Here is a 27,296-nt window from a genome sequence, read left to right as displayed (position 1 = left end):
GCTGACTGTACTATTACCTTTTATCATTCAAATAAATAAAAAGTTTTGTGATATATCATCGAAAATTCAATTCTTCATTCAACACTCATTGATTTTTGGAAATCGGATCAGCCGTTCTTGATTAACCAATCTGCAAACGAACAAACAAAATATCACAGGTTCGAAAAAAATATGTACCTAATCAAATTTTTTTCCAGTTTATTCTATTAAATGTTCACATTCTAGAAAAAATGAAGTAAGTTTATAAATACATTTTGTACATTATTGAATGTTCCTCGGGCAATTTCATTGCAAGCGAATGTGAATAGTATACTTCAAATGTCACGTATCCCCTCAGAAATATCTAGATGCTCAATCAGGTGATCTAGTGGGCCGTTCCAAGGGTCCGCATCTATCAGTCCACTGGCAGCCTCTCATTATGAAGCGGTTCCTCGTCTTGGTGGAACGTAACATCAATTAAAAACTCATTTGGTTTCGTCATTCATCCAAACCGATATACAGACAGATATGGTCCCTATAATCAGCCCACTAGATTACCTATAGTTCATTTCGGTGGAATAGGTGAAAAACTCGAGAGACACAATAGATCTCACAATAGATATATAATTGTGTTTGTTCTAAAATCATATCATTTTTCTCAAGTGTACACAATCACAACTGGAAAGTCCAAAATTTGATTCTGTGAATAAGAAGTAAACTACAGCTTGTCAGATGCAGGAAGAGCTTTCTTAATTCCGTTATGGTCCCACCCACTAGCTGTGCGTTCATTAGAACACTATGATAACGAGAGAAAGAGAATTATCTTCCTAGGTTTGACAAACTATACAAATTTTGTTCACACATTGATTGTGTATCAAAATTTCAAATATTCTCAACAATAATCAAGTATGTCAAAGATTTTGTTGTTTCAAGAATATCTAGAATGATTTTATCGTAAAATGAGTTCTACTGTTCAAAGCCTGTACATTCATAATATTTGAAAACATTTCATAAAATATCCTGTGCTTGGAAATAATTCACTTACTCCCAGACATCCAGCCGTCCTCCTTCATAAGATTTTTTAAAAACTTCTCCAACTCCTCCATTAGCTCTAAATCCCAGGAAAGAAATGAACAGTAATGCCGCCACAGTAAGGGAAAACTGAAGTGTATCTGTCCATACGAGAGCTTTAAGTCCACCAATAGTTGTATAAAATATACATATACCACAAACGATTGGAGTAATAATGTGGACATCAACACCAGTTGCTGAAAAAATTGAGAATTGTTTTTAAAATATGTAATGGGTCAGAAAAATTATGGAATGTTCACTCGATAACCTGAGAATGAGCGACAAAATTTCTTCCTGAATCATGTAAAGAGGTTGTGAACGACCACTTTTTCAAAAATATTCGACATCATTTAGAATCATGGTGATTAAAAAACCTACCTATTATAGTAATAACTAGGTGATGAATATTCTGTGAGTCTCCATTGAAAAATTTTGATATTTCCATCTTCAAATTAACGTGAATTCATTGGTTGATTGATATTATCAGTTATGTTATTTTGTTCAAGTCAGATTTATGGGCCTAAGGCCCCTTATCCTTTCGGCTGTTTGAGTTTTTCTTGGGTTCCTATGGCGGGGCAGCAGGGGATTGCATGGTCCTCTGTCGTCTTCTTTTGACTCTTTGCCCTGTGTGTAGAAGTCGCAGCGTACTTCTTTGGCTTTGCGGCCGTTCAGGTACTGTTTCTTGTTTTATTTTCCGGATAGCATGGATTGCAGTACGGTAAGTTCACTAGAAGCGCCTGCAGCTGCTCTAAGGCCTTTGGGAGACCTTCGGGAGAGCTGCAGGCGTTCTCTGACGATGAGACGGCCCTCGTATACGAGACGTCGCTCCTGATTGAGTTTCTTCCGACAGGCCTTGGGTTTGTGGTCTGTCTGTTTTCGTTCGGCCTATCTGAGGCCCTTTTATTTTCAGGGCAATCTGGGCACCCATGAAAGCTCGCTGGGCGTTCGCCTTTACAGTTGAAGCATCGCAAGGGCGAGTTTTTAGGTCTTTAACATTCCTTGGTTATGTGCCGTCCGGCACATCTAACGCAGGCTGGAACTGCTTTACAGTTGCGTTGCGTGTGACCGAACTTTTGGCATCTGTAACATTGCCCTGTTCGGTTTCTCGGCTTCTGTGTTTCGGCGCTTACAGACACGTTTTGAATTTCGGTGATCTCTTATATTTTGTTCTGGCTCCTTGGAACTAAAACAAGCACGAACGGTATCGGTACCTTGTTAGCTTTACTCAGGCGGGCTACGGAAAGGATCTCAAATCCTTTGCCCTGGAGTTCAGTCTTGATGTCGTCACACTCAATGGATTCCGGGACCCCGCGAAAAACTACTCTGAGTGGTTTTTTGCTTTTCATTGTATAGATGTGGTAGGGTATTTTCTCTTGATCGAGGATCCGAGTAATTCTCCTATAATCATCTGTATTTTCAAGGCGGACTTTAATTCCATCTGTTGTGTTCACCGCCCGCAATATGGAGATGTTTTGCGCAGCAACAATCGTGTTAAAAGCTTTCCACTTTTCTTTTGCGCGGATGGTTATGAGTGGAGTCTTATCCGCTTTTTAGCGTGTTTCTGCCCGGTCATTTTTCGAGGCGTCTGTTACTAGTTCTTCGTCGCCATTGAGACATCTGTTTCCTCTATATTTGTCAACTCAGTTTTCTGAGTGGGCTTTTGAATTTAATTTTCCAGAGCCACGCTCGGCTTTTGTGATAAGGCGGGTGAAGTTTCATTTGATTTTGGCTTATTGGTCCATTCAGTCTGGGAAAAACCGGGTTTCAACTGTTTGATTTGTTGAGCCGTTTCTGGCTCTTTTTTCCTCTATTTTGGGGCTTTTGCCGCTTGGCTTTCTTCGCCCGACAAAATATCGTCGCTGTCCAGATCGCTGATGTCAGACTTATTTTATAGTATTCTATAATAGTTGATATCATAGCCAGACTTGCTTCTTTTGGTTTTTTACGAACTTTCATAAAATTGAAAATCGTTTCTATAACTTGTTCCATCTCGAAAGATAGATGCTACACTTCGAAATTAGCACAAATTAGTCAACTTGACAGCTGTCTGACATCTGCTGGATGCCTGTGAAAATATTGAACCGCTCCTTCACAGCAAGTTACTATGAACTGACTAATATATCACTTCTGTTGGTTCACTATAAAAAAGTTCATAGTCCAGATAACGGAAATATTTATACTGACTCGAACGGTAAAACTAAATTTATACTGACTCGAACGGTAAAACAAAAACAGTCTTGTCAGATATTTTTACAAATCGTTTTGGTTCCTTGTGCTCCTTTTCAGCGAGGGTAATTTATTTCACCTATTGAACAGTTTCTCATGTCTATAAATATCGCACCAAAAATTCACAATTGAATGACTCAAAACACAGAAAATCCACCATACAACATACATAACCTATACATTCCACACATTTAGTTGTTACAAACAGCTTTAATTGCTTGATTACCGCCATTAAGGGTGGACATATATTTCTTTCGTAACAGTACTATCAATTATTACCAACCACTCTCTGCAATTCCGTAACATTTCCATGTTCTATGTGAATGTGAATAACTGATTTGGATGTTTGTTCCAAACATGAAATCATACTGAATTTTGGGAAAGAAACGTATTGGCTTTCTACTTATCCATATTTAGTGAGGACAGTGTTCCATAAGAGTGAAATTTCACCTCTATCTTTTCTATATTGCGTAACACTCCTGTGAATGATATCTGATTCAATTCCGTAAAGAATGTTTGGGATCCAAATAGAAACGTATTTTTTTTATAATTCAGTGTTCATATGAATGTATTTAATAATAATAATAATAATAAATCGGCTTTATTGATAATACAAAAAAAACAATACAAAAATATATTTGAAAATGAAAATAGGTTACAGGAGATTCTGGTACTCCTTGGCGAAGTGTAGCTCAAAGCTACTGTAACTCAACCAACAAACACCACTCCATAATGCACGCAAACATACAAAAATAAAAGCAATTAACAGTGATGGTACCACGAGATGAGAACCGTAAATAAAATAATAATTTGTGATCACCTTCTAAAGATAGTTGATGAATAATTCAATTTAATTGATCTGTTGTCTAAAAAGACAAGACAGAAGTTGACATTAATGACTATCATAGATATAATTTTTATATATGTATTTGAATTTCCTGATATTGAATCTCTTCAGTTGCTCGAGCAATGAATTATAGAGTTTTACAGCATCAAAAAGAAATCATCTCTGAAACTGTGCAGTGCGATGTTGTGGCATAGTTAATCTGTTTTTATATCTAATGTTTCTTGAGTGAATATTTTCACGCAGAATTAGTTTTTGTATTAAAAGAGGAGAATGGGGAAGGGTGATCAATTTATGAACAAAACAACTCAAATGATGAATCATACGGTTTTTCATATTGAGCCAGCGGGAGTTTTTAAAGGCTTCAGAAATTAAATCATACTTACGAAGTCCATAAATTAGGCGGCAACAAGAATTTTGCACTTCTTCTATTCTTTTTTTATCTGAATCATATAAGTATGGCCCATATATGAAGTCACAGTAGCACCAAACTATCACAGAGCATTTTTTTAGAGGTTGGCTCAAAATAAAACGATCACAGTATAACAGTTTCAATGATATATACGATTTTTTCATTAAATGTTCAACATGACTAGTGAATCTAAGATCAGTGTCAAGCATCTCCCCTGAGTTTTCAGCTGTATTGACAGGAGTCAAGATAGTATGACCTAGTTCTAAACGGAAATAGTTTTCTGGAAATTCACGATTCTTCTGCGATCCAAAGTGCATCATCATTGTTTTATTAGTATAAATTCTCAAATCATGTTCACTTGATAGCCCATTGATCAAATCAAGATCAGTGTTGAAGAGATTTTGTGCCTCAGCACACTCATCGATTTCAAAGTGCATTTATAATTGTATGTCATCAGCATACGCCTGTATTTCACATTTCTTGATGGACGAGATAATATCAGTAGTATAAATGATGAACAATAAAGGTCCCAAAATGGAACCCTGTGGTACTCCTGATAGAAAATCAAGAGGTAAGGAGTGATGACCATCAACAACAACTTTTTGAGATCGACCAAGTAAATAAGACCAGATGAGAAATAAGGCAGCACTATCAAAACCATAATATTTGAGTTTCATGCAAATCAGCTCATGATTGATGGTATCGAATGCTTTCGAAAAATCTAGTAGTACCAGAGTGCTAATCATTCCCTTATCAAATCCCTCAACAATGTCTTGTGTAACAGTAGCAAGAGCTGTAGCTGTTAATAATTTCAAAATTACCAAAATTGTTATTATCGAAATTTATTTTTGCCCTGTATCTTCGAAACGCCCTATCAAACATTATCAGAAGACAAAATATTCTTAGAATAGTCCAAGGAGTAGTTCCTCAATTCTGGCCGCATGTTTAATCAACAACCTGTATATTCAAATGAAATATTAGAAAATCATCATTCTTACCTGATGAAAAGGCCAGCGCAGGGATATATATCACAATCGGTATGTATAAAAAAACTGAAATCGCATACAGAATAGAGGCAAATTTTCTTAATCTCTCATTGAACCTCAGTCCAATATATTCATAAGTGCTTGTCAGTTGAAGTTTGTAAAATACTGGTAGGTACACATAAATTGTTACAACAGCAACAATCATCAAAGAAATTGCACAGAACCAATAAGCAGCTCCATATACGTATATTTCAGACGGAAGAGCAAGAAGTGTTACTCCAGAGGTGTGACTGAAATCAATAAATATTTGTTTTTTAAATTCCATCACTTTTATTAGCTCGTAAAATCTATAATAGAATTTTGTTTTCACAAATTTGCATTATCTGTTCTCGAAATGAAAATGATAATATGCCAAATAATGAAATATATTGGAAAAGATATTCTACTACAGTCGATTCGGAAATCAAAAAAAATTAAAAGCCATATAAAACGATAATAATATAAAAATCGAAATTTCTTCATTATCTTCTCCTCTATACAAATTTTTATTCAGATGAGCAGTCTATTCACAATATTCATTATAAATAAAAACATATGTACATCCCTCTCACAAAAGGAAGTGGGTGTGAGGGGATAGGATAGGTACAGAAGGGGTAAGAGAAAGAGCAGAAAGAGACTTCAATGTGGAGCCCCATGAGGTCCGTACATCAAAACGTCTCCACATAGCCCCACGATAAAGTATGGGAGACGCCCCTGCTGATGGTGACGGGTGGATATCTGCCCAACAGAGCTTTATTTCGTTTTCCGCCTGAGGCGTCTCATATCCTGCTTAGGCTCAGTATTTAGGTTTGCCTATAGCCTCCTGGAAAATGTTCATGTAGAAACCAGGTTAGGGTAATTCTCGTATCATAGATATCAAGCAATTCATATATCAGCTTTCATAATCAGTCCCTGATTATGATAGCTTCTAATTGCCGTGACGTCGCTTGTCAGACATGCTTCTGATATGATCAGTGACCATCTCAACTTCTGCCAGATTCAACACATCATTCAAAGAAATGTATCTGTCATCATTCGTGCAAATACCTCATTCTGCATCGTCTCGAGTCTCTGTAAAGGAGTCATCTTGAGGCCGCAGAAAACGGGATAGGCTGGTCTAATTAGCTGCTTGTTGATTAGCAGATTGTTGTCAACACTGAGCTACGATTTCCATGCAATGAGCGGATACGTACGTTTCACCGCCACACCCGCTCGTTGGATCGCCAAGCCCAAATGTTCCTGAACATTTAGGCGCTCATCCAGAATAACTCCCATATATCGCGCGCTTATCTGCTCATCACTCTCGACTCGTAACTTCCCGAAAATCTTCACATTTGTAAATTTCTTCTTGAAATTAACGATTTCTGTCTTCCTTGGGTTGATCAGAATGCTATTCTTCCCAAAATACGGCTCGACCAACCTGTCGAGCACGACCAACCTGCCACCTCGCTCGAGAACGAATGAGCGTATATAGCAGTGTCATCTGCGTATATCCCATCATTCTTTCTCGGAAACATAGGTTAGTCGTGGGTGAAGGTGCGGTGACAGGCAGGACCCCTGCGGCATACCTGCTTTCATTGAGTAATTTGCAGATGTGGTTTGGTCCACTCTTACGCGAAAAGTTAGATAGCTCGGGTAGGATGAAATCATCCTGATCACAAATAAGGGCATGCCTGCCAACCACATTTTGGTGACAACTTACCCTATCCAAACTCTATTGCATGCTTTCTGAATGTCCAACAAGGCCATAACCATATCCCCTGCTGGATACCTGCTTCAATTGAATAATTTGCAGATGTGGTTTGGTCCACTCTCACGCTCCACTCGATAGCTCAGTTACGATAAAATAATCCTAATCACAAATGAGGGCATGTCGCCAACCACTTTTTGGTGACAAACTCCCCTATCCAAACTCTCTTTCAGGCTTTCTGAATATCCAACAAGACCATAACCATATTCTTCCACTGGTTGAAGGATTTCTTCATGACGTGGACAACCCGGATCAGCTGGGAAGTCGTATTCCGACTTCGCTGAAACCCGAATTGCTCCTCCGGAGTGAGCTTCATCCTATCTTCCAGACAAAAAGTCTACTCAAGGGAATTTCATCAATGACCTTCGCTACCGAACTGAGTAGCGAGATCGCACGCTAGCTATCTATAAGAGATTTAGGTTTCCCAGTCTTATGGATAGCGACTACCTCCTCATGCTTCAAACAATCCAGATTATGTTGGTGTCTGATAATCACGTTCATGATGTTTACTGACTGTATAACCCTTTCGCGGCAGGTTATACGCAGTGGAACTACTTCAGTACCTGGGGCTTGGTTCTTCCCCAGGCACTTCATGGTCGCAATCACCTCTTCGAAGTCTGTGATACACTTGAGTAGGGTCGGCTCTGGTATTTGTGGACCTGGTCCACCTAATGTATCATTGAAAATGTGGTAGTCACAATCGTCGGGATTATTCTTGTGAACACTGGCGAAGTATTCCCCAAATGATTGAGCCATGGTTCCCCTCCATGTGTATGTTGCCTTTCTCCAAGGTGGGGATAGCCTTGAATCGGTTGTTCAGTCTCTTGGCTATCCTCCACAAAGAGTGGTCGTGCATGTTAAGACTCTTGAGTTTTTCCTTCTGTTTTTTTTTGTTGGTGAACTTATCAATGCGCTTGTTGCCCTCCGCAGCAAGTCTCAACATTTCAACATTTGATTCTTGCTACGAGGGTCGCGTGTTCTCTGCCAGTCCTCGCACATCCAATGTTTTTGCCTGATGAGTTCAACAGCACCAGGCGGAAGGATGTCTCTATCGCCTTTCTCTAAGACTTTTCTCGTAGAGACATGTCTAGAACGTTTTATGCTTAGGACAAACTGACCACATTCATTTTCTGTCTCGCATTTACCATTGTTGCTTTGGATGATGATAATAATTTGACTTCAAAGTAGTGTCCTTTGAAAAATTATTTCCATGGCTTCAAAAACATCTTGCAGATTGCACCTGCTTGTGAAGGGTTCGATCTTATGATGTTTTTGAAATTAGAATGAAAGAACTCTCTGTTACCGGACCAACTGAGGAAACTACTATGTAGTGGAAATGAAGTCTATATCGGGAAAATTAATAAGTATCCCCATGAATAATATATGCTATTGTCATTAGAAAATAGCTTTCTATCAAAACTACAACACTTCTCTTGTCGAAGGTTTAACCAACCACTATATCAGAAGATATAAAAAGTGCAGATAGACAAAGACAGAAGTCGATGTCGCAGCTTTGCTTTGCTACAAACTGGTCTAGAAGGAGTTGTTCATCTTGAATAAGCAGGATTTGAGTTTACTATCGATTCCGTTGATGATGATGAGAGAGATGTCTGCATTCTTATACTCGGGCTATTTTTAATGGCAGTTGAGTCTTGAATACACTAGAACCTCCGTGACAGTTCGGAACAGCACTATTAATTGTTTTTGATCTAATCGTCATTTGACAAAAATGAATTGGTGTTGATTTCGTCATGTAAGTTTCCGCAGTAAACTTTTTAGTTTGTCGTTCATTATACTTGACAGCAGATTCTGTTGTCATTTTAAGAACTGTGAAGCGTTAGAATCCATGTTTTTTACTGGTGAATTCAAAGTATTCGGCAAAATTTCTGAGATTAACGAATAAGTGAAAACTGTTTCTAATCGAGTAATCATCAGAACCGAAATAAAAAAAATATAATTCGTTTGATGATGATAATATAGCTCTTCTTCTTCATTACTATTTAATTATGGTAAAATTAAATAAACTTCAATCTGCATAAAATGAATACTATTGATTGAGAAATTGCTGCAAAAATACAAATATCTATATGATGTAAATTTTTGAAATTTCAAAACTGAGAGTACCTCGAGTCAATGAGCACCCTGTATAAAGAAGATATGCTCAAATTATCATAGTCCAACGAAAGTTACCATGGCAAAGTGTGAAAAAATGTTCAACCTTTCTGTTGATAAAAAAGATACAGCAAGTTTGTTTCTATCTCTCTATACCCCAGTAATCAAAAAAGTTAGCTCTAATTATTTGATTCAGTTCAATGATTTTATAATTCAATCCAATCTCTTTCTCTCGCTATTTCAAGAGGTTCAAGAAAACTGAAATAACATATGTCGAAGAGAGATTGATTATTATAATCATACAAGAGAAATTGTTACCACTGGCAAGAGGTAATCATAAAGTTTTCAAATTTGACACAAATACAAAGTATAAAAGTATAGAAATATATGAGCCATTGAGAAGTATTCATACGTTTAGCTTTTCAAATTGTATATCAAATTGTATCAATTAATGGGTCGAGAAACGTGTATATGAGAAATATCGTGAATAAAAATTTAGGAAGACAATGATCAAATAGCAAATCGCTTACCTTGCTATCAACGACATTACTATGGGAAAAACTTTCATTTCTCTTCCACCAAGTAGATATTCTTTAGCAGTGGTTTGTTTCTGACCAAAACATCCGAAATAAATACCCATTCCACCACTAATTGACAACATCGTACTGAAAATGGCGTAGTCATACCAAGAGAAGAAACGTTCTACAGTCGCAGTAAGTTCAGGAGCTGATGTTATTGTAGATGTTGTCAGATTCATCTGGAATGAAAGTTGCATATATATCATGTATGTTTGAAGGTAGTTGACAATGTTTCATGATGAATTTCATCAGTTCGGACTTCCATTGTCCAATATGACATGATTTGAAATCTATGAAATAACAAATGGAAATGAAAATTAAAAAGATAGCTGAAAATAACAATTATATTGAGCAAAGGAACCCTGAAAAGAAATAACAATGAAATAAAAATTGAGCAAAAAATTGAACAATTGAAATTAATTAAAAATTGAGAGAATTCAAACCAGATTTCACGACGTTTCGATTGTAAGTATCCAAAGTCGTCTTCGGGTAATAACTGGACTAATTCCTCCGAAAGATGACTATTTATGGGTCATTCGAGTACTTTCACTTATCTCCTCTTACCTCTCTCTGTTTCACCGGTTCAGCGGGAGATTACCATTCGGCGGAAGTTGACCGTTTTTCACTTTATTATGGGGTTCCATCTGTTGCGTATCTCTACCAAAATAAACCAATTCGCAGCAAAAAATTATTTTACGAACAACTACAGAGATACATCGTCATAAATGCGAACTGGATTTATTGTTACTTTGTAGTTATTACCTGCATTAAACGATTAAAGGGTAATAAACAAAACTAATTCATTGATAACAAAACACACAACATGTAGAAATCATAGTAAATGTTCAATATGTCTACCTACAGACATTATGCATGCGTCTCGACGTCGGCGCTCAAATATTCCTGAAGTCTCTCTGATTACCCTGCACGCATCGATGATGCGGTTTCTTAAGTCCTCCATATCGCGAACAGGAGTACGATAAACCAAATGCTGTAAATGGCTCCAAATAGAGAAATCGAGAGAATTGAGATCCGGGGATCGAGCGGGCTAGTTATGTGGTCCTCCTCGACCTATCCACTGATTTGCATATGTTTCAGTTAAATGCTGACGTGCTACTTGACTAAAATGGGCGGGAGCCCCATCATGCATAAAAAACATATCCCTTCTAACGCCCAAAGGAACTTCCTCCAGCAGTACTGGATGCACTTCTCTTAAAAATTGAACTTATGCCTCACCATTTAATCGAGGTTGTAGAAAATGAGGCCCAATTGAATCATCCCCAATAACTTCGAGCCACACGTTAAGAGAAAACTGTTCTTGATGGTTGGTTTCGACAATACCGTAAGGGTTTTCATCAGCCCATATGTGGTAATTATGAAAATTAATAATCTTTTCCCGAGAAAAACTACATTCGTATGTGAATTTTATCGTCTTCAGAAAGTCGCAATTTCTTCTAATCATTTCCAGCATCCAATTGCAAGATTCAAGACGGTTCGGAAAGTCTCGCGGTAACAGTGCCTGTACTCGTTGCAGATGGTAAGGGTATACGAATTGTTCCTTTAAAATTCGAAATACCATCATATGATCAACATTTAGCTGGAAAGCAATCTTTTTATTCTGGTGGTAGGTTGTTCTTCAATCAAATTAAGTACTGCTTCCTCAAGCTGTGGTTTCGTACTTTTTCATGGCGACCACAATCTTGCGTTCTTTTGTCGAATAAACCATATTCTCGTAATCGTTAATGAAGTCGAGCAAATATTCTATGTGAAGGATGTTGTCGTTGAGGATACATTTTAGCATATCTTCTAGAAGCTTCTAACCCATTCCCCTACGACAGACCGTAAACGTAATGCATATCAACCATTTCCTCATTTGTATATGCCATTTTAATAACAAGTGAATTATTGAAGTAACAAATTAAGAACAGAAAAACAACACACAATTAGTATTAATTCAATTTCGAAAATTCACGAACTGACAGCGTCATAACAATATAATTGTCACTATCACTAATAGCGACCTACTAGATAGATTAGTTTCATATTTTCGCATTTATGACAATGTACCTCTGTAGTTGTTCCTAAAATAATTTTTTGCTGCGAACTGGTTCATTTTCGGCAAAAAACCCAAGAGACATTTTTTGTTTGTAATGAAACAGGCTATCGGAATAATAAGACAAAAAGTTACATTGGGAATAAATTTTAGGGGTTGCGTTTTCCACCCCTTACAATTATGGGGTAAACCAAATAAATTTCTGGCTAAGTGTCTTTTTGGTAGTACAGAACGTTAGGTTAATTTCAATATTGTAAGTCTTTCAGTGCTTGTGAAAAAAATTGTTACACAAATTTCAAGTACCCCCTTGAAGGGGGTACATAAAATTCAGCCTCTCGAAGGGGCTGAATTTTATGAGATGAATTTTCCTCAACTATGAATATGTATTAGGTAATTGAAGGGTGCATGCTGAAGCATCTTCAAAAACTGTATGAGAAATCAAGAGACGAATTGATTTCGTCTCATTCGAACAGTAATGAAAATCGTACATTGTATCCGGAGGAATCTTCCGCAAAATGCAATTCATCTACTGAAAACACGTTTTCCACACCAGAACAGAAATATGGTACTTCGATGCGTGTTCCTCTAGCCAAGTTCGCATCATCAAGTCATCTCCTAATGAGAGACAGTGTTGTTGTTCTATTATGTTCCTATGTTCTGTTTTCAAGCACTCTCTAGGTTCCAATTCTGTCTATCAAGCTTGGAAACAATTATTGTGTTTTGAGCAACAGTGAAAGGTGTATGCCTGTCGAAGCATCAATTGAAGTCACGTACCTTTAGCAAAATCAAATCTATCTTCCCATGTAGAATTACGAAGCACTGTTCCAAAACGGTTTGATCCAAGGGATTCTATGTTACACCAAACTGATAAACATCATTAACGGTTACGTCTCTCTTAATAATATTGTACCGGGATTGTAGGTGGATCAGAAAGATGAAAATATATACTTTTGAAACGGTAGTAATTGTATTTGAACAATTCTTAAAGTGTCAGATCATAATAATGAATTCTGTTTGTTTATCGCATTTGACGAGCGAGGCTTTGAAAAAAACCATAAAATGATCTTGCGTAATTTTCTAGATAACACGAGCATATTTATTCAATATCCCACAGGATTATTTGGAGTTCATTCAATGAATTTGAACTTGATTTTTTTTATTACAATGAAAATAGGAAAAAAAATATATCATGTCAGCTTCGAAGTTCATCAAAATATGGTGAAACTACCAGAAGTTGCCGACGCGGTTATTTGTCGTAGCATTATTTGAAATTCAGATGAAATACATTCGAATTGAATTGAATGGGTTATGTTTTTCTGGAGTTGACTTTTTCGAAATTGATTGCTTTCTTTCTCATTTTGAAAGACTCCCATATTTTTTTATAGAGGTGGAGGGGTAGAAAGCCAAAAACCTTCCTTTTCCATATTCGAATCACTTTTCGGAAAAGTATTATCATTTTTTGAATTGAAAGGGTTATATTTTTTGGGAGTGATTAATTTTTGGGAAAGAAAGTTTTTGGCTTTCTACTACTCCATCTTGATACAAAAAAAGAAGGATGAGGGAGTCTTCCAAAGAAAGGAAGGAAGTAACTCTATACATGGATGTGTAGATCATGCAAAGAAGTAACTTTCAGACACAAACTGAAAGAAAGTCCTCCTGAAACAGCTACTTTCATATAAACATTGAATTATACGAAAGAAAAAATTCTTTCGAAACAAATACTACTATATGAACACTGAATTATACAGAAGATACTTTTCTCTACTCAGTTTGTTTTTCAAACATTCGTTGTGGAATAAAAAACAGATATCATCCACATGAGTTCTACTTTGAATGAATGGTAACAAATTGCACTTACATAGAACACTGCCATCCTCACTGGTATACTCCCTCATCCTTCTTTTTTTGTATCAAATGGAGTAGTAGAAAGCCAAAAACTTTCTTTCACAAATATTATCATTTTATTTTCCATACACTTAGCAATCTTTTTGTCTTCTGGCAACTATTAAAGGAGAAGGTCCAAATTTGGCTTAGGGTCTAAATTCTGGTTAGCGTGATATTCAGTAGAGGTGTTGGTCCAAATTCGGGCTACCGTTTACTTTATAAACCATAACTTTGTTAAAATAAATATAATTAACTTCAACTAGCTATAAATTGCACGTATAAAAGGTTTTATTTAGGTTCATTATATTAAAAAATTACAAAATAAATGTATTTTGAAGATTTTCATGAAAACAAATTATATGCAAAAATCTCATATTTTTGAAGTGTGGTCTAAATTTGGGCTAGGCCCAAATTTAGGACTGATACACTGAATATCACACTAACCAGAATTCAGACCATAGCCCAAATTTGGACCTTCTCGTCTAAAAGGAGGTGCCAGAACCTAGCGAAGAGAATGTATAAAAATGTTCAGGATAGTTCTGTTCCGTGACACGTATATGCATAGTGAAATATTCTTCGAATTTGACCATCTGAAAACTTTTTCAGATACATTTTCTTCATTTTATTACATAATCTAGGTATATGACAAGAGCATTATCTCTGATGAGTTTGATTATAAATATACTGAGGTTTCAATATGAATATATATTTCTCACCTCTCCCCTTATACTTGCTCGTGTATAACTAACCTCAAACCGACGCCATAGTGAAGGTCTAAATTCAGGCTACCAGTAGGCCATCTATTCAATATTTCTCATTCTGACCGTTTACATCTTATACTTAAGAATAAAAAGAAGAACTGGAATGGAGAGGGCATGGAGAAGGCAATTCGCGCCGTTAGAATATGTTTATGTTTTCCCAGTGTATTACTCCTAAATTTGGGCCTAGCGCAAATTTAGACCACACTTCAAAACTATGAGATTTTGGCATATAATTTGTTTTCATGAAAATCTTCAAAGTGGGTTTATTTTATAATTTTTCAATATAATGAACCCAAATAAAACCTTTTTAACTTGCAGTTCATTGCCAGTTGAAGTTAATTATAATTATTTTGACAAAGTTATGGTTAAGAAAGTAAACGGCAGCCCAAATTTGGACCAATTCCTCTATCTATTACATGGGTTAAGAAGTCTCGGGCCTAACATAGAAATGGCGCTTGTCTTATGGTGTTCACCACTTATTCAGTTAGTAATAACTTTTAAAAGAAAGCTGTTGAAATTTCATTATATTCTATTCAAGAGTTTGTGAGTTATTGTGCTATTTTCAAAACAAAGGATCAAAAACAAGTTCGTGTTTTAATTTTACACTGCTTCTTGATGGGAAAAATACCGTTCAAGCGAAACAATGGCTTGAAAAGTGTTATAAGGACTCCTCTGTGTCAGAAACAACAGTTAAACGTTGGTTTGCTGAGTTCTAACGTGTTAGTAGAGACACCGATGATGTAGAACGCAATGGAAGTCCAAATTTGTCAGTAACACCAGAAAAATAAAAAATCCACAAAATAATTTTGAATGATCGAAAAGTCAAGTTGCGTGAGTAAGCTGACATCGTGAAGATATCAAAAAAATGTATTGGCTTTATTTTACAAGAGCATTTGACTATGAAAAAGCTCTGTTCAAATTGGATGCCGCGCGAGCTCGCTGTTGACGTTATGATGATTCTGAGCAGTGTTTGACCATGTTTAAACATAACAAACCTGTATTTTTGTGTCGATATGTGACAATGGATGAAACATGGATCCATCACTTCACTCTGGAATTAAAACGATCATCGTCTGAGTGGAGAGCAACTGGTGAACCTCGTTGGAAGCTCTTGGCTCCTACCGAGCAACGTCTAAATTGGTAGCAAATCACTAAAAACGACTCTCCTCAATAGGAAGACTTAACAGATTGCCTTTATTGTATCTGGTCTGGATTCCTGGCCATACTGGCCTGGAAGGCAATGAGGCTGCTGAATCTCTTGCAAAGGAAGGAGCCGCAAGCAGCTTCATCGAACCAGAACCAGAACAAAGATTGAACACCTGGATGGCAAGAAGATTCATGGACTTCTAGCAGAATCTTCCAGGATTGGTTCACTCCAAGGCGTTTAGTCACCCTTCAAAGCTTTATACCAAACAGTTGTTGGACTACAGTAGGGATGAACTACGATGTCTAACAGGCCTACTTACAGGTCACTGTCATTCGAATCATCACATACACCTGTTTAGAAAATGATGAAACAGCAGAGCACATACTTTGTGCCTGCCCCGCTGGGGTCTGAATCAGGTTTTTTGAGTTCTGCAGAGCCGTACTCTTATCATCTGATCTGGAAAACCACTCACCATACAAACTAATCGACTTCGTTAAGAAGCTGGATTTGTTTGGAGTGAGCCACAATAAACCCTCACGGGTTGTGATGGAGAGTCAAATAGACCCACTCACTTTGAACCTAACCTAACCCAACTGGTAAATCTCTTCCAAAAGCACAACAATCGACTGGAAAGGTTATGGCCTCGGTATTTTGAGATGTACGTGATGTAATATTCATGGACTATCTTGAGAAGGGATACACCATCAACAGTGAATATTATATAGCATCATTACAGCCTTTGTTGGTCGAAATTGTGGAATAATGACCTCATTTATAGAAATGAAGTTCTGCTGCATCAAGACAATGTATAGTGTCACAGATCAATGAAGACGATGGCAAAATTGCATGAAATGAGCTTTGAGCTTTGGTTCTATTTATCGACTTCTGCTAATATCAGATAGGTATTCAATGTAGTTGAAAGTAGAGAAGATATGAATTTTCTGTCCACTTCCAAAACCATGTGCGTAGCATCAAGAGATGTGAACGTTTTTTCAGCAAATATGAAATCTTAACACTTATATATATATATATATATATATATATATATATATATATATATATATATATATATATATATGACAACGAATATTATAAACAAATACTTGGTACTCCAATGAGATCAACTTTATCACCTATTTTAGCCCAGTATGTGATGGATGATTTATTACATGAATGTATCCCAAAATAATCATTTCAGGTTCCTTTTTTAAAAAAGTTTGTGGATGATATAATATGTGTTGTACCTTTTGACAAAATTGATGATATAAAAACCATTTTTAACAATTACAATCCATCTATTCAATTTACCATAGAAAAAGAAAAAAACAAAACAGTACCTTTTTTAGATACTCTTTTAATCAGGAAAGATGATAACTCTGTTATTTTAGATTATTTTACTAAACCCACTAATTCAGGCAGATATATAAACTATTTATCCTGCCATCCACAAAAATGAAAATTAATTTAGTTCTAGGTTTAAAAAATCGAATAGAAAAAATTTCTCATCCTACATTGGTAGAAAAAAATTTAAAACAATTATTCAATATTTTATTAACTAATTCTTATCCTCCAAAATTTTTAAATAAATTGTTATCTCCATCTAATATCATCAACATCAGAGAGAACAATAAAGCTGAAAATCCAAATTTCAAATACTTTTCCACTCCTTATGTCCCTGAATTGTCCAGCAAAATCATAAACGTATTTAAACAAGAACAGAATATAAAAATTTCACAAAGGAAAGTTAAACCCTTAACTAAACTACATTCAAAATTGAAAGATGAAGATCCATTATTTGAAAAGTCACATGTAGTTTACGAAATTCCCTGCAACAATTGTGATAAGATATATATAGGTCAAACAAAAAACAATTTAAAAACCCGCATAGCTCTTCATAAAAGTAATTGTAAAAATTTAAAACGAAATTCTTGTGCACTCACACAACATGTTCTAGATAATGATCATTCAGCCAATTATACTAACACCAAAATTCTCCATTTTGAACCAGATTCAAATAAAAGGCAATTTCTGGAAATGGCTGAGATCAAAATTAAAGAAAACAATATAAACAAAAAGACAGACATCGACAACCTCAGCAAAATTTATTCATTTTTACTAACAAAAAATATAAATCTGAATACATCCTGTAATATTAACACAGTATAAATCCCCATAATAAACGATAATAAAAAATTTGAAAAAGTATTTCACATTATTCAATGTCAAAAAGTTGTCATTTTGATGTTGAAGACTTCTTTCAAAATTGAAATTTCCAAATTGAATATTCTCACATAGCACAGGTATTCTGTTTTATCCGTTATTATGTTATATATATATATATATATATATATATATATATATATATATATATATATATATATATATATATATATATATATATTTGAAATCCATCGACATGAATTTCAAAGTATTTTGTCTAGTCAGTTGCAAGGTTATTTGTGTTTCAAAGTACATCATTATAATTGGAACAAGCAAGTATACAGTGTCATAGGTAAAGTCTCCATTGAGTGAAAAATTTCAAATATGCTCAATACTTGCATAGTTGTGATATAGTTGTGATGCGAGTTCTCATATATATTTCAACTCCTTAATGAAATGTTGATTTTTCCCCAAATTTTGAGCAATATGATTCAACTAGTAGGTTTTTTACTTATCTTGTATTATAATCATGGATGGTATTTATTTAATTGAAATCCAAATTCGAATGTTTCTGATTTTTTTCTAACAGAATGAAAGCAACAACAAATTTTCAATTGAAAATGGACTGAATATCTGAAAAATCCCGTGGTATATATAAATTTGACGTAGGTTCAAGATATGCTAATTTGAATATACATAAATATATTTTCTGTTTTTTTTAATTCATCACTCACTCCACTCCTTATTTATATAAATATGATCCGTAACCTCATAATGTGAGATAGTGGCTTTCATGAGTGATAAATATGTGAAGATTGATGTCAAAAACTATCAATAATATTTATTGTAGAATAACAAGTTCGAAACTCTTCGAAAATAATTTTCTCTTGATTTTCTCGAATGGAAAACTCTACAGTGATAACAGAATGCTATTGAATGTAACAAATTGAAAGTGTAATTTAGAAACATCAAAGTGAAAGCCTATTATGATAAGAATTGAATTTTTTCAATATCCCAATATGATTACTTATGATACATCATTGAAAAGGTAAAATCTGGCTCTATTCAAAACAGAAAGAATCCAATGAAGCGTCCATGGGAAAAATAAAGTTGATGATGGTGGCCGGAAGACAAAACGTCGGATAGCAAATCTGGAAACACCATTATGTAACAGGGAAAAAGTGGCAACGTGGAAGTGCAATTTATTCTCGAATCCTTCAAGAAATGCAGCCAGAAAAAAATAATATCCATTTTCCGAAATTTCTGTTTTTTCCGAATATCTCCGGATATACTCGTAATTTCAGAACTTTCTCAACGTCATATTATAAGTCAGGTAAATGCGCAACTCTGCCCCAATTCAATTATTTCGTATCTCTCGTAGTTTCCGAGATCCCAATGGTGAGGATCGAATTTGAATTACCCTGTATAAAAATTATCACATCATCCTATCATGAACTTATGTTACTAGCAGGTCACTTGGAAGCTCAGTTTCGAAAAAAGAAAGAATCACATAATTTATTGTAACACTTTTGTTCGTACGGATTTTCTCAGATACTTCTATAAATCATCAAAACCAAGTTATTAGCAATGTACTTGAAAAATTGAACTAATAATATTGTAGGAAATAAATATTTTATCTGTCATTCTGCAAATAATGAAAATCAGACAAAACTTCTGAAACCACATAATTATCTGACAATAAACCCAACAAAATTAACTATTTGAAGTATTAATACGGAGCTTATTACCACGCGACAACTGACGTCAATACATCTTTCCACAGACTGGGGTTGAGATTTGCTGATTCTAAATCATATTTGTGTACTTATTCGGAATTTTCCATTTACATAACATGAGCTCCAATTAATTGATGAATGATATTGTCACAAGACTAATCAGAAATCTCGAGACGATTTTATCTTTGAGGTAAAATTGAAACATCTCAAAAAGATTTCCTTCCAAAAACAAAATGCAATATCAGTATGAAATCTGAAGCATATAATTAACTACCAGTAAAAATAAATACTTCAATTTGAAAGTAATACTTTTCAAAAAGGTTAGTAGAATAATAGGATCGAATATTCTCAGAGAAACAACGTTTCGAATTCAATTACACTATTTCCAGGCTAGAAACAAATTTTACCGTGATAAATACAAGAAATTTCTAAAAACATCAGATATATTAGGTTAGGTCCAACCATCTCCACCGCAACCCGCAGAGTTTATTGTGGCTCACACCCATTCACACTCGGCCAAATAAACCCAGCTTCTTAACGAAGGCGATCAATTTGTATGGTAAGTGGTCTTTCAGGTCAGATAATAAGAGTACGGCTCTGCCGAAAGAGGGTTGTTGAACGTCAGCTACACCCGACGATGCCTTAGATTCAGCCGTGTAGGGCTTTTTTGCCTCTGGTTTTGGTGAATCATCACTTGAGCGCAAACGTTTGCTATCCTGCTCATCGCGGGTTTGTTCCCCCACCTGAGACGGATTCTGCGTACGCCGCTCAAGAATCCGGTGCAAGGCGGTTTCAGAAGGTACCCCACTCTTGAGGAGACGACCCATCAGTCATTTCCTGGCTGCAGCATCAAACCTTTTTTTAAGGTTCAGTTGTTGGATCAGGAGTTGGGGAGTTGAGAAGCTCTTGCTCCTGAACTAAATTTATAGGGAGGTCAGTTAGAGCCGTGAACTCGACATCCATCTCCTCTGTAGACTCGCTCCTGAACTAAATTTACAGGGAGGTCAGTGGGAGTCGTAAACTCGACATAAACATAAAAATATATAGTGAAACAATTGAATTGGTTGAGGAATTCAAATACCTCGGATTTATGATAGACTGAGCCTAAAAAAACATTTTGATTACATTCATAACAGAATTATTAAAAAAATATTCTCCTTTACAAGAATTAGTAACACGTTGACATTTGAAACATCACTAACAGTCTATAATACGATAATTCGACCTCATTTTGATTACTGTCCAACACTTCTCAACCTTTTTGATGCAAACTCTATATCCTCTTTGCATAAACTACAAAATAGATGTATGCGTATACTCCTAAAATGAAATAGATACACCCCTATAATGACCATGCTTCAGGTTCTCGATTGGCTATCTGTGAAAGACAGGCTTTCCTATTTTTCCATGATATTTATTTTCAAAATTATTACTGGAAAATTTCCTACCTATTTCAACCAGTTCATAACTTATCAAAATGAAATCCATGATTACCCTACACGAGGGAATAAGAACTTATATGTTACCCGAACAAAATATACCATGACAATGAATTCTTTTTTCCACAAGGATCTTTTGGACTACAATAAACTTCCCAATGATATTAAATGTAGTGACTCCATTTTAATTTTTAAAAACCGTCTAACTGAATATATGAAAGAAAAATATGTTTGAGTTTAACATATCTTCCACATTTATATCAGCTTTTCAGTTCATTGGTCTATCGGGAGTTGTATACTCCATCCTCTGATTTTATTTATTTTTATTATTCTTGTTATACTTTTGCTTGTATTTTCAAAATGTGATTGTCATAACAGTATTATTTATATTAGGATTCCTATATTAATAAATGCTCTTATATCCATCTCTTCTGTAGACTCGCTCCTTAACTAAATTTACAGGGAGGTAAGTTGAAGTCGTGAACTCGACATCCATCTCCTCTGTAAACTCGCTCCTGAATTAAATTCACAAGAAGGTCCGTTAGAGTCGTGAACTCGACATCCATCTCCTCTGTAGACTCGTTCCTGAACAAAATTCACAGGGAGGTCAGTGGGAGTCGTAAACTCGACATCCATCTCTTCTGTAAACTCGCTCCTGAACTAAATTTACAGAGAGATCTGTCGGAGTCGTAAACTCGATATCCATCTCCTCTGTAGACTCGTACCTTGACTAAATTCAGAGGGAGGTAAGTTGAAGTCGTGAACTCGACATCCATCTCCTCTGTAAACTCGCTCCTGAATTAAATTCACAAGAAGGTCCGTTAGAGTCGTGAACTCGACATCCATCTCCTCTGTAGACTCGTTCCTGAACAAAATTCACAGAGAGGTCAGTGGGAGTCGTAAACTCGACATCCATCTCTTCTGTAAACTCGCTCCTGAACTTAATTTACAGAGAGGTCCGTTGGAGTCGTAAACTCGACATCCATCTCCTTTATAGACTCGCTCCTGAATTTGATTTACAGAGAGGTCAGTTGGAGTCATAAACTCGACATCCATCTCCTCTGTAGACTCGTTCCTGAACAAAATTCACAGGGAGGTCAGTGGGAGTCGTAAACTCGACATCCATCTCTTCTGTAAACTCGCTCCTGAACTTAATTTACAGAGAGGTCCATTGGAGTCGTAAACTCGATATCCATCTACTCTGTAGATTCGTTCTTTAACTAAATTCACAGGGAGGTAAGTTGGAGTCGTAAACTCGACATCCATCTCCTTTATAGACTCGCTCCTGAATTTGATTTACAGGGAGGTCAGTTGGAGTCATGAACTCGACATCCATCTCCTCTGTAGACTCGTTCCTGAACAAAATTCACAGGGAGGTCAGTGGGAGTCGTAAACTCGACATCCATCTCTTATGTAAACTCGCTCCTGAACTTAATTTACAGAGAGGTCCGTTGGAGTCGTAAACTCGATATCCATCTCCCCTGTAGATTCGTTCCTTAACTAAATTTACAGGGAGGTAAGTTGGAGTCGTAAACTCGACATCCATCTCATCTGTAGTCCTAGTAGTCCATTAAGCTACAGTGTAGGGAGTTGAGACTGGCCTGAACGAACTATTCTTTCAGATTATTTGATTCACAGCCAGCCCTTACTATATGTGAAGTTTTTTCCTTGACAGATGGAGCGATGACAAATATGTTGTTTGCCGTTCATTTGGATAATCCATTCTACCGAGTACGTTACCTTGATCAACAGTTGGAGAACTGAAAGGCTCTTACTATTGATCCGATGTTATAGAGAGGACAGCTGGAGTCATTAAGTTGACGTTTGTCAATAAAGGAGATGAATATTTTCTTTATTTCCTTCATCACTCAACAGATTTTTCTCGTCTCTTCAAAACGCCAACTTGGTTGGTGCATTTCTGTGTGTGAGTATTGCATTTCTGGTGATTGAGAAAAGTGCTGGTTTTGAATTCATTTCACGCCGAAGTTCCAATTTTACCTTCTCTCAAGCTTTTTTAACATTCCATGTCTGCTATAAAACTCATGCATTGATGAAATAACTCAATATGGGGGATTCATTTCGCCGAATTTGCATATCTGGAAAAGTGTACCTAATTGAATACAAATAACAACTGACATTACACAAACTCGTAATCGACCTTGTAAAATATTCGGAATCAATTCACCTAAACTGGGTCAGCCCCTATTTGATGAAGGTTTTCTCCGAAAAACAGCAGTTGCGTGATACGCAAGTATGTGGTACGAACGACGGTGATTACTAATTCACCACACTAATCTTATCTTTGATTGCCATCAATAAATATGCAAGATGGAGTGATAACCCAAAGTCTTTTGCGTGAAACATTATTCTCTAATGAAATATTTGTGAGAAATTGAAATAAACAAGATTTGGTCTGCTGAATATTCTAATATCAACTCTGATGGATTTCCAACAAAAATCCCTCAGACTTTAGAGGTCTTGACACCAAGTTATAACAGTTGCTCAATGCAGAATATCAACCATTTATATGTTATCTTTCAATTCAGCTTTTGTTCTCATTTAATTCTATTCTTATTCATATTACACTTCATGTTTCATTTTTTTTCTTGATTACACCTTTAAAATTCCTGAACTTCTATCAGGATATCACATTATTTGTACATATCTTCACAAACTATTATGAAATCTCGATTATATATTTTGTAATTTGGTTAGTTGGAATAAATATTCATTCGAAAAATTTAATTTCAGTTCAACATATACAGAAAAAAAAAATAGGATAACGAAAACAACTTTTATCTGATCTCTACTAAGTTGGCTATATTTCGTACATCAATGAACCCACGCGAATTACAGACGATTCTACAACAATTATAGACCATATATTTCTTAGAAAACAGAAAATAGCTGAAAACATAAAAGTATTTCCCGCCGTTATTAAAACAAACATAACCGATCACTTCTCTACAACCTTAACAATGTCAACAAACACTCATGATACTAACCAAAAAGTTGAGTCGCCCAGCGACCCAGAATTTTGGAACAAAACTGATAATGAAAAACTGAAAAACCTTCTGAATAATGAAAACTGGCCTGATGTTTTGAATAGCCTTGTAGTCCAGCTATCCTATGATAATTTCATTAACAAATTAAAAGAACACATAAACAACTGCACTTCTAAAATCAAAACGAGTATGAAAAAATCATATAAAATAAAACCCTGGATCACACAGGGGTAAATAAAATTCATAAAACATAGAGACACACTCATATCAAAATTGAACAAAAATTCCAGTCACGTCTTGAAAAACGAATTTAAGCAGTACTGAAACGAATTGAATAAGTTAATAAGACTAACTAAAAATGAATTTTATAAGAATAAGCTAACTGAAAACACTGGTAACTATAAGAGGACATGGGAAATAATAAATGAAGTAAGTTATAAACCGAGTAAACAAAAAAACAGGTGATATAGAAAAAAATGACAAATTACTAACAAACAACAAGGACAAATCAGAAGCTTTCAATGAATATTTTACGAATATTGGTTTGAAAATCGATAAAACATCAACTCCACCACCGGGTTTTCTGAAAGACAAATCTGTTGGCCCAACAATTTACCTTACACCAACAAACGAAAATGAAATCACAACAGTTATCTCTAAATTGAAAAACAATTGTGCTCCTGGACCAGACGGACTAAAAACACAATTCATAAAGCAATACCATCGCTACTTATTAAAACCATTAGTTCATCATCCTTTAGGAGAAAATTCAAGGAAGCCGCATACATGTTGTCCAACAACGTATTCAGCCAAGCCAGCGTAGAAATACGCAACATATGGAAACCCATCATCAAGCGAAAAATGGCCAACTCCCGCCAAAACGGTCATCTCCCACGGAAACAGTGAAGCGGAAAATGAAAAGCGGGGATAAGTGAAAGTACTCGAACGACCTATAAATAGCCATCTCTCGGAGGAATCAGTCCAGTCATCACCCGAAGACGATTGTAGATACTAACAATCGAAACGTCGTGAACTAACGTGACTTGGAATCTCTTCACTTTTTATTTTATTTTTTTTTTCATTTCTTTATTTTTATTTATTCAATTGTTCTATTTTTACTTGTATTTTATTTCACTATTATTTCATTTCAGGTTTATTTTGGTTAATATAATTGTTATTTTCAGCTTCTCATTTTCAATTCTTCTTTTTTAGTTGTTTCAGGGATTTCAAATAATTTTATATAGTAGACAATGGAAGTCCGAACTAGTAAAATTCATGTAAATACTTGTCTTCCCTTCAGTTTTTCGAAACAAATAACTACTAACGAAATATCCAATCTCCAATAATATATGTCAACCTGTAGACACTAATCATCAATTGTTTAAATAATAACACAAATGTATTGTTGTGATCTGTGAGAAAACTTATATAAAAACTAATATGTATACCATGACGAAGTAGGAATAGAGCACAAAACAAGCCATACTGCGCTTAGGTGACTATTTCTGCTTTGAAAAGGTAATATTGTATTGAAATTATGATGTAAATGTTTTTGAAGATGAATAAATCTGAATCTGAATCTGAATCCTTAAAAATACCATTTCTAAATAAAAAAAAATGATGATCAATTTTTTGCTGACTTTTTGATAATTTTTTATTTGTATGTTTTTAGACCCATGGGTAATATATGAAACTGTAGATTAATACCATTTTGATCTTTCTATTCCTTTTTTATTATAAGCATGTTATAAATGAACAAATATCTAACCATTAAATATAAAGTTTTCTCAGGAATTTAATTAAAAATGCCTCTGAACACTTTTAGAAGAGTAAATGTTATACGTTTATTAAAATATTTAGGTCCGGTGGTACGCCAATAGTTCTCAAAAAATCAAGTGTTACGCAGGTGCAAAAAGGTTGGGAACCCCTGATATAGATAATTCGACATTGCGCCGACATTGGTTCCAAATTAATAATTATGTTATCTGGGTATGATCCTGGAATTAAAAGTAGGTCCAAAGACTCCCATGACTAGAACAAGTCAATCAGAACCACATTGTGTTTAATAATAATAATAATAATGTTTATTTATCAAAAAATCACAATATTCAATACATAAGTTTATATCAGTAGTGCTTGAGAGCTGCATAAATTAACAATGGCATCACTGAAGAAACAATCACAAGATTACTCCTTGTGCGTTATATAGCCTCTAAAAAAGATTCAAAAAAATGACAAAAAAAACATTCATGTAGCACATAATACAATATTTAAAATATCACAATGATTGGTTGTCAGTTTCATGCAAGATATTACATGATATAAAATATCATAGTCGAGTCGGTAAAAACGTCACATCCAGATCAAGTGAATAACACGATGAAAGTTGGGACTGAACTAAACTATAATACATAGTTGTCAGATGGGTGATGTCAAGGTATTCTTTCAAGAGTTTGAATCTTGATACGAATCCTCGAAGTTTATTTGTGAGATACGATATATGTCAATCCCATTTCAAATGTCGGTCAATTTTTATACCGAGGTATTTAATGGAGCTGGCTTCTGGAATTGATATATTCTGGTTTATATTCAATGGCCCCATATTCGGCAAATTGTCAGTATAGGAGGTGAAGGGTAAGTATTTGGTCTTTTCCGCATTCAAAGTTAGTTTATTGTATAGAAACCATTTATTAATATTGTTGAAATCTTTTTCCGCCTTCGCTTTCAGTTGTTGTCATGTATCGTCACTATAAAATACTGCTGTGTCATCTGCAAAGCTCAGAATAGTTCCTTCAGAGGTCATTTTCAATAGGCTGTTTATATAGATGGTGAACAGAAGAGGGCCTAAGACCGTACCTTGGGGAATCCCGTAGGTAATCGTCCTTGGTGTACTTACTGCACCATCAATATCGACTACTTATTTACGGTTTGAGAGATACTATTTCAATAGGTCATGCGGCTTACCCCGTATGCCAATTTTTTCCAGTTTCTCAAGAAGCCTTGTATGACAAACAGTATCAAAGGCTTTGAAAAGGTCTTTTAAAAATGCAGAGTGACGGTTTGGAGATGTCGAGTGATTTGTAGATATGAGTCGTTAGTTCCAATATTTCATCT

General features: G+C 35.4%; 1 protein-coding gene across 2 annotated transcripts in view; it reads right to left on the bottom strand.

The window, feature by feature from the left end:
* LOC111512055 (sodium-coupled monocarboxylate transporter 1) overlaps nt 1–12,987 on the bottom strand; it is a 34,298-nt gene extending 21,311 nt beyond the window's left edge. The window contains exons 1-4 of one of the 2 annotated variants that reach the window (XM_074173563.1): nt 12,825–12,987; nt 9,950–10,176; nt 5,531–5,808; nt 1,025–1,247 (exon numbers count right to left, since the gene is read on the bottom strand). In XM_074173563.1, coding sequence (XP_074029664.1) covers nt 1,025–1,247; nt 5,531–5,808; nt 9,950–10,176 — 728 coding nt within the window. In that variant the 5' untranslated portion in view covers nt 12,825–12,987. The remainder of the gene's footprint in view (nt 1–1,024; nt 1,248–5,530; nt 5,809–9,949; nt 10,177–12,824) is intronic. The other variant, XM_074173562.1, reaches the window with a different exon arrangement.
* Nucleotides 12,988–27,296: the final 14,309 nt, after the last annotated feature.

This window comes from Leptinotarsa decemlineata, unplaced genomic scaffold (assembly GCF_025532065.1).
Source record: "Leptinotarsa decemlineata unplaced genomic scaffold, Ldec_3_MD MMD2_tig00000251_RagTag_RagTag, whole genome shotgun sequence".
In the NCBI taxonomy this organism is placed as follows: Eukaryota; Metazoa; Arthropoda; class Insecta; order Coleoptera; family Chrysomelidae; genus Leptinotarsa; species Leptinotarsa decemlineata.
Note: the sequence above shows the minus strand (reverse complement) of the source record. Positions and strands in the feature narration are given on the sequence as shown.